This window comes from Schistosoma mansoni, chromosome 6 (genome assembly GCF_000237925.1).
Source record: "Schistosoma mansoni strain Puerto Rico chromosome 6, complete genome".
Classification (NCBI taxonomy): Eukaryota; Metazoa; Platyhelminthes; class Trematoda; order Strigeidida; family Schistosomatidae; genus Schistosoma; species Schistosoma mansoni.
In genome coordinates, this window is record NC_031500.1 from 8625973 (window position 1) to 8635658 (window position 9686).

At 33.3% G+C, this 9686-nt stretch overlaps 1 protein-coding gene across 1 annotated transcript; it reads left to right on the plus strand.

The window, feature by feature from the left end:
• Positions 1-343: 343 nt before the first annotated feature.
• Smp_194100 (putative 2,3-cyclic-nucleotide 2-phosphodiesterase) lies at positions 344-9393 on the plus strand (the record flags this gene model as incomplete). The annotated part of the gene is made up of 4 exons (XM_018798178.1): positions 344-1205; positions 3035-3346; positions 6580-6836; positions 9133-9393. 4 exons carry the CDS (start codon positions 344-346, stop codon positions 9391-9393), a joined length of 1692 nt encoding a protein of 563 aa, XP_018653145.1.
• Positions 9394-9686: the final 293 nt, after the last annotated feature.

A 9686-nucleotide genomic window follows, 5' to 3' on the forward strand; every position in this document is an offset into this window, starting at 1 on the left:
GAAGGTCCTGGGTTCGATCCCTACATGCAGGATCGTATGTGTGCAATTCTGACGAGTCCCATACTAAGACGAAACGGCCGTCCAGTGCTTCCATGTTTTCAATGGTGATCTAACATTGATCCGCTCATGATCTCAATTAAAACTCAACAATCTCTACAATCCTATACTGATAAACTGAATAAAACCAATTCGACCAACTGAAGCGAAGATTGTTTCAACCAATCAAAATGCAAAGTAGTTGAATAAATATATGTCAAACCACAATCTCAATAATGAAAATATTGAAAAGCTGTAAAGTGTCTTTTGTTGCATATTTCCACCAACAACTAAGTGATTATTACAAATGGATACTGATATTCTACATATTTTACATTTTAATGATGTATATAATGTTGAAGAACAAAAACAAGAACCAGTTGCTGGTGCAGCAAGATTTACAACAGCATTAAAACAACATGGAGCTGGTCAAGATAGTATTGTTTTATTCTCAGGTGATTGTTTAAGTCCATCATATATAAGTAATGCAACTCATGGTCGACATATTCCATCAATTATGAATAAAATGTTTATTAATTGTTCATTATTTGGTAATCATGAATTTGATTTTGGTATGGATATTTTTCAAGAATGTATAGATCAATGTAATTTTCCATGGATTAATAGTAATGTCTATGATAAAGAATCAAATGAACTACTCGGTACCCAGTTACCATATCAAATTATGATACATAATGATTTGAAAATTGGAATAATTGGTTTAATTGAAAAAGAATGGATTGAAGTTATACCTTGTTTTACTTTATCAAATATTGATGTTAAAGATATGATTGAAACTGGTCGACAATTGGGACAATATTTAAAAATACAACAAAAATGTCATCTTGTTATAGTATTAACTCATATGAGATGGCCAAATGATCGTTTATTAGCTAAAAATGTTCCAGAGATTGATTTGATTCTTGGGGGTCATGATCATGAATATCAATATGAATGGATTAAATTAGATGAAAATTTATTGTTGGATAGAAATTTATTGTTGGATAGAAATAAAATAAGTATTCAACGGTTAGTTATTAAAAGTGGTAGTGATTATCAGACGTTTTCACATTTACGTGTAAAATATGATAAAGAGAATTGTAAACTATTGGATATTGATATTGAACAAGTGTTAGTGGATAGTCATTGGGAACCAGATAATGAAGTAAGTAACAATTAAGTTTAACATATTATAATGTCTGTAATATAATTTTGAAATTCTAACTTACTCTCCAGTTATTAATACCAACCAGTTCATCTGTGAATATTTGCTGTAATTTATGCTTAGAATCCCACTATATTTGGCTAACGTAGAATGGACAGCCACCAAATCGATGTCCCATCCCCGTCGTCAATTGTTATAACTTGTGGCCGAATGGATATCTTGTTGACATATAACGTGATAAGATCGACAATCAGAGAGCAGTGAATTATCGATTGGAACAGTGACACACGAAAACCGTACGAGCAGTCTATAATACGTATCGGTCCTGCTTCTGCCTAGCCCAGCCAGTTAAGTTCAGAACACCAATAACAGCCTCTGCAATATGAATCGTTATTCTCAAACATACTGGGTTTATATAACAAACGAACTGACCATATCGCACCATAAAATAGAAAATAACATTTGTACAAGATTTGGCAAAATGTGGCTGTGAATATGGGGAACAGTAATTAATAGACTGGGGATAACTCAGGAACGGTAAATAACACTGATAGTCTATAAGTCAAAATAAAGCTCATAATAAAAGGAACGTGAATATGAGTAGTTAAGTTACTTAACGATTATACAATAGGAAATATACATATCACATTGGTCCATAAATAGTCCTCAGAGTTACCATTCATAATTCTCTTCGGGATATAACAATATCAAAAACATCAAACTATTACAAAAGGACTTTTCCAACTACAAAGAAAGGAGAGTAGCTGAAGCTTTCCATATAATGCTTAATCCCACTTCTCTTAGTATAAAAGAAGGCCTAAGCGAACATCCGACTTTACTCATTGATTTGGGATTTTAAGAATTAATCGTTAATCTAACCTTATGTTCTCTCCTTTTTTTGTCACAGTTTTTATGTGAAACGTCCATGGGAAAAATCTGTTGGTAATAGATACATAAATTACATTTATATTTGTCCTCTAATTTTGAAAATAATGAGTCTAAAAAGAATCCAGAAACATTTCATTCACAAAAAAACTCACTTGTAAGTACTAGTTTTTCATTGATTAACTGAGGACAACGTTTTACCGGAAAATCATAATACTTTTCTAGTCTCATTGAGATTGCCCCCAAATGCCCTGGTACGGCCGAGAGTGGGGAGAGTCCGCTATCCCTCTCGAAATGCTCTCACATGGCCACGCGTATATGGCCTCTGTCAGGGAAGTCCTACTCACTGCCTTCTCGTACCACGGGTGTTGTTTACGAAATTGAGAGGACGAAAAGCGAATGTCCGGTGCTTTAACCGGGTTGGTGGACACGGAAAGTTCACCTAGGGGAGTTGGAAAACCCTCATTCCAAACCAATGGTGAAAATGGGCTCCAGTATCCTGAAGGAAAAAATGGCGTATGAACCAATCGCTGGTCACCGGCTACCATGTGACTGCATCTCCTCACGATGCTCCACTGCCTTATGGATCAAAACTTTAGGTCAAAGGCTCCGGGTGTGGTCCCCTAAGAAATCACCTGCTTCAGTTTGGGCACCTGGGCAGTATCACAGCACTCACACAAATTGGATGAGATTTGTGTGGTGCATATATATCTGGTGCTTCCTTGTACCAATATTTATGTGTTTAAATAAGTAAATAATTACATTGAAAGTACAAATTAACCTAAGAAATGCTCTTTTGAAGTATGAACTAACTGAAAAAACATTATTATATGTAAATACTTTACATAATTCAATGATTACTACAATTTCTCTTTTTTTCTCTCTCTCTTTTATTCTGTTCCCAAAAAAAGGTTCAAAAACTCGTTATTAAATCTACTAAAAAATTAGAAAAGAAACTGGATACACCATTAGGACTTATTGAAGTTGACTTCGATGTTAGATCCAATTCAGTACGTTTAAAAGAATCAAATATTGGCAATTTCATTTGTGATATAGTATTAACAGCTGTAGAAGCCGACTGTGTATTAATTAATTCTGGTACCTTAAGAGGTGATCGAATTTTTAAAGCTGGATTATTCACTTTACGTGATTTAACTACTATACTACCATATTTAGATAAATTATCAGTTATTGAAATAACTGGTAGTCAATTAATAGAAGTATTAGAAAATTCATTATCAGAATATCCAAAAGCTGAAGGTTAGTATTACTATTATAATGTGTAATCAAAGAATTTTTTACATCTATGTTGAGAAACATTTCATATGAATGTGTTATGATTTTTCGGACGTAACACAAATCTTAGGATCCATAAACACTCTTGTCTGACCGCTTAATCGAAAATCTACTGTCAGTATGAAAAATTATATTAGTCTATTGTACGTATGATACACAATTTTATATTTGACTTCACTCATTATCTAATCACGAGTCCCAGAGTGAACATCAACTCTGAGATGCAGGTACGTCCAGCTGACGAGTCCCTGATAGGACGAAACGCGCATCCTGGATTCCACTGCTAGCTGTGAAAATTTATGAAATTGGATCGCTACATGAAAAGTATATCAGTTTCCTAAAAAATAGAGAAGTATATATGCCAATTAGAGACTGACCAGTTGCAGTTCTAAACATCAGTGAGAAGATTCAAACAAACAATACTAATTGAATTTTTTACATTGTTAATCAAGTTAATTTGTTTTTCTTCATAGACTATTCAATCGTTATTTCATTTTTTCTTTGTTAGGCAATAAGCAACACAATTTTTTATATAGAATTAAATCTAGTCTTAAACACAGTTTGTTCTAATGTTCATAGTTTATATCAATGTGAAGTTATGTCTTAGCATTACCAGAGAGTTTCAAGCTAGGATGAAAACTCCGATTTTCTATTATGTTCGTTAGTTGACATCGATACTTGATGAACAAAACTGCTACTATCAAGGTTGGAATTTTGTGCTCTATTTATAAAACATGTGTTAGACTATAATTCAGATGTTTTGACTAAATGTAAAATGACAACTTTTCTAAAAAAGAACAAGTAAATATATCAATATCATGGGAGTGTTTATTAGTCATATTCCTCACTGAACAATCGGATCAGTTACCTTAGCTTTATCATGTAATGCATATGCTTCTATAACATACTTTTGAGTCATTACTGATAAATTGTACGGATAAATCAAATCAAAATGGAGCAGCTAATGTAAGATTATTGCAACTCGAACAGCATACCTGTGTAGTGAACAAGAACACAGGTGAGGACAATCGAATGTATTTAAGTACAAATTACAGACTATCTCACTAAAATCTGATAACCATACAGCAAACAGTTAATTTGCAAAATAACAATCAGTTGTCTCAATCTTCACTGTTCCTTATGTAAATATCAGTTCATCTTCTTTAATTTCATTGTTTATGCATTTTCCTACCAATTGCGCTTCATTCCTGTTCTTTCCTTATCGGTCTTCTGCAAAAATTCATTCTATGCCAGACCATCACCATTTACTACTTATGCGAATATAAGTAGCCACACCACACTAGTAGAGCTGTGACTGCAACACTCAGTGTCCAGAGTTCGCATCTCAGGAGAATCAAGATTACACAAACATTCTACTGATAAAATTTAGGTGTAGTCAATTAACTTAAATCATTTAAAATTATCTTCAGTACAAAGAAAAAAGGTGCTATAAAATGTTAAATTGATTATATTAAGCACTGGTCAAACAGATATCATTCTCTTCAAAGCCAAGTAGCCATTGAACTGATGATGGAAAATACCTGTCAGTCTCCTTTTGGTATGTCTATTAGGGTTATACTTTTGTACTTAGATCAATGACCTTTATTTGCTTTGCACTCACTGTTAAATACATCAAAAACATTTACAAACACATTTTATGCTCACATCATAATAATAAATAACTGGATGTTTCGATGACCGTCCGGTTAAAAGTTTGTGACTGTCAGTAATAAGTGAGCTAGAAAAAACATCAGTCAATAAGTTATTCTGACTACATGACACCCTAGTTACTGTTAACTATGATATTGAATTGCTTAAATAAGCAGCCGAGTAGTCTACCCTTCTATTCATTTGATAAAATTGATAAACAACGAAGAAATAAGAATTGATACCCATATGACTATTTATTATAGTTTTCATACGTAACAGTATTTCTTATTCTAGTTGATTTTTAAACTTAACCAAATGTTATTAATTGGCAAAATGTATCAGATTGTCCCGTAATTAATACTCTATCGAGTGACTCTATTGTATACGTAAACAACAGGAAAGACGAAATATAACATAAATCAGTTAGTCCGTCGAAATATAAGCCATATAGAACCTGATACACATGTATCATTTTAAGTTGCCACACTAGATGCGCACCATGAAATGAAATCATGTATTGTAGAGAGTTAGATCAACTTCAATGATTGGGTTACATTCAAAACGTTATCTTGGTCAAAGACGTAGATTGGAACTGATTACAGTTATGTAAACTGCAAATCAGCTGTATGAAGTTTATCTGTAAGCCGACAGGTTTTATCGTATAACTACGAATCATGTAAGCGAAGATGTTATCTGGAATTCAACCCAAAGCAAATTATAATTGAATGAAGCAACAGCTATTCTATTCATTAAAAGTGAAGCGATGGGAAGTTTCATTATCTACATGTTAAACTAGTTTGAATATATATATGCTAGAGAAAGTGAGCCAGAGTAAAGAAAGAGTTATGTTGTTTCGACAAAGTGGATGAACATCTTAAATAACTTCGGTTATTAATGACAATTGCTACTTAGATAACATTCACTTATATTTGGTATGCTCGGGGTATCGGTAGTTCATTGTCACCATCTAATTATCAGTGAATCCAAATAGAGGAAATTGGATAAAACAAATTATTTTTGCTTGTGTACATTTGGTCAAAAAAGTATGACAGATATTGCCTGTGTTGTGTTTAGTAGATGTAGTCATGTAAACCTTGAAAGCTTTAAAAATACTCTTTTTATATTGATTAATGCTAATTCATTTCACTTTGTGCTTTGTGTCCACTAAACGATACAGAGTCGAATATGAACTGTTAAATAACTTAGTCTTGTTGAACAACACTGGATTGTTGGATTGGTCCGTTTACTTAAATATCGATTGAGGAACAGCTAATGTATATAAATTTCATTATGATTTTGAGATGGTGGAGATTTGTAGCTCAGGTGGGTGATTTTGATGTAGGTTTGTTCTCCGAGCTGGATGGTTTGGTCGTGGAGCTTTCATCGTCCTTCTGAACGACATCATCAGCACAAACTTCGGGTATAAGTTTTTGCTAAGTAAATATACCTGCGATATGAGTAAAATATAATCTTAATGCATGTTACGTTACATATATTCAATTATCTATTCTGATAAATCTTCAATATCATTATATTTTAACTTTAAGGACGTTTCCCAATGATTGGTGGTATGCGCTTTGCATTTAATCCATTAAAATCAGTTGGTACAAGAGTTATTGTTGAAGAATCTACAATACAAAATGAACCAATCAATATGAAACAAAAATATCGTTTGTGTACAACCAATTATTTACTTGCTGGAAACGATGGTTATCGAATATTTCCTGAATGTCCATTATTGTTAGATGATGAAAAATGTCCAATTCTACTAATATTAGTACAAAATTATTTTAGAACTGTACAAGTAAGTCCAAATTTGAGTGAATACTGAACAAGATGTTCTATTCAATTCCAAATTACAATGTGGCCACTAGTCTAGGTGACTCGACACTGCGTGGACCATATTGACATAGCATTCGATCTACACTAAGAAGCAGTTGACACATATGGCACTTTCATGCAGTTAGTTCCCTTTATGAATTTGAATAAAGACAGAACAAATATTGATGCTGAATAATATGAATTCACATGACACTGATCACCACCCAGTGATCAATCAATTGTGATTACATCTCAGTCCTACAGGAGGTCGGTCGCGGCCCGAATAGCTCAGTGGTAACGTCTCTGACTGTGAAGCTGAGTGACACGAGATCAAATCCGTCAGGGAGCATCAGCTACCTCAATATTACAGGTACACCTTGCTGACGAGTGCCATGTAGCACGAAAACCGGGTCCAAGGTTTCCTGTTGACCACCTCCAACCACCATCTTATAAATCAATGATAAGTAATATTAAAACAACTGTTCACACCCACCACCAGTATTAATGAAAAAATTTTTAAACCTCACTACTCAGCACTTTTTAAACTTGCCTCCAAACGAAATTAATCATTTTGAAAGTGATATATTCAGTTATTGTTGTTTTAAAAGGGGTTTTAAACCAATGAGCTTTAATAATCACGTTCTTATTAGTTTAGATTATAATTTCAAACATGATTACAGGTAGAGATAATCTGTTTCTTAGGTTTACATATCTTTAAACATATTTAGTCGGACAAAATATGTAGTTAAACGTATTGGATACATATTTCGAAAACATTTTTTTGAATATTTTTGGTGATACCCTCAAAATTTACCATTAGAGTTGAAGAAAAATAACCCACAATTATTTTAATGTCAACCTTTGGTTTTTCATATTCACACTGTGTAAAAATTAAGGAAATCAAAAGTTATAGAGAATCTTTAAGCTAACTGTTAAGTTTTCAGGTTTTATATTTGATTAACAAACTAAGTATTTCTTTCACTTGGTGTTGCACAAGTAAGTGGCTAACAGGACTCAGTAGCTAAGTGAATAACGGGATGGTGTTTGAAGCGAAAGGTACTGCGTTCGAGTCCCAGAGTGAACATCAACTCTGAGATGCAGGTACATCCAGCTGATGAGTCCCAAATAGGACGAAGTGCGCATCCTGGATTCCACCGCTAGCCACTATCCATTTTTGCTTACAATGCTTGTAAATTAAGGCAATGTCGAGGCGATATGCACAGTGTGCACATATGCCAATAAGAGACTGATCAATTGCCGTCCTAAACATCAATGGGAATATTCAAATGAACAACGTGAATTTAGAAAATATTTTGGGGAGACTATAATCTTAAGTGACCTTGGGGGATTTCAGCCAATCAGAAAAACGTTTGTGAAGAGTAAGAATATATTATACAAAAGCAAAAAGTAGAATGGGTACGGTTCTTTAACATGGTTTAAAGGCTTTTCAAGGCTAGGAAGAGGCTCGGTATTTCTGGAGTCGTAATGAATACGGTACAGGTACTCATCCATGTTTCTCCATAATAGTCGACCTCTTGACCCATGATAAGGCTTACTAGTGACTATAACACTGATGATAAGATCTAATCATAAACATTTGTTCAGTTGTAATCTGACAATGAAGAGAATTTTATACAATCATTCTATTTGATCTGTTACATAATCCTTACTTTGGCTATCTATCAAACCCTTCGTTTGTTTCGAATTTTAAAGGAATCGATTTTCTAACTGGAATGCAGCAAATAAAGTTATTAATTACTTATTCTAGTTATATGTATATTTAAAATGGAGCTTTTTAGTGACCATTGGAACAGTCTTGGATGTTTCTTAAACGTTCATTTTAAGAAACATAGATTCACTATGCTAAATTTTTACAGGCTTTATTACTTCATTTCATTTATTCTTGACTTTAACAAATGTATTTAACAACTACTGCGAAGTATTACCGAAAATGTAGGATTTCAAAAACTATTTCACAGACTGGAGGAAATTGAATAATTTTTTATTGTGCGATGATAGAAGTTGATAAGGTGGAGGGTTAAACACTAAGCCACTTATCGAAAAGAAAACCCCACTTCCTTCAAGGCCTTGATGTTCTATGATCAAATTTGGTGAAGATATATATTCTCAGTGTTGAAAAGCCTCATACTGGAACAAATTAATCTCCTTCCTCCGATTTTCAATGGTAGTTCAATGAAAATTGGTCAGTTTTACTAATAGAATCGATTAAATGTATAATTAATATGAATTGTGTTTTGTTTATTTATTTAACTGTTTAGGTACTCAAAGGATTTGAACAATCACGTACACGTCATCGTCAATGTTTAATTCCTTTCATGGAAAGGCGAAAATTAATTCGACAATCAGCTAGTAATAATGATGATAATTGTAATCAACATTTATTGAACAGTTCCAATGTAAAAGATGTCACATCCCCATGGAATACAGCAAGATGTGCTTTGATAGAACAACGTGAAGAATCAATTGCATATCAAATAGCCCCTCAAGTCGATGGACGCATTAAAATGGTTACTGGATAAATTATGTTATTTGAGAAATTAATATCAATATTAAGTGTCACATAAATATTGTTTCGTTATTTTTGAGCAACAATGTTGAATGACTTCATAGAGGGGCCGAATTGAAAAGTTGATAGACTGAATTTTATCTCACTGTACGGCCATTTTGTCCAATCTAAGGACTCCTCAACAGTGGACATCTACGAATATCTACGCGTGATCAGCAATCAGAAAGACATAATAAACCAAATGCTTGATAAATCCTCATTTTGTTATATATATTCCTAATAGATATAAACGCGTGTTTTCCTCCA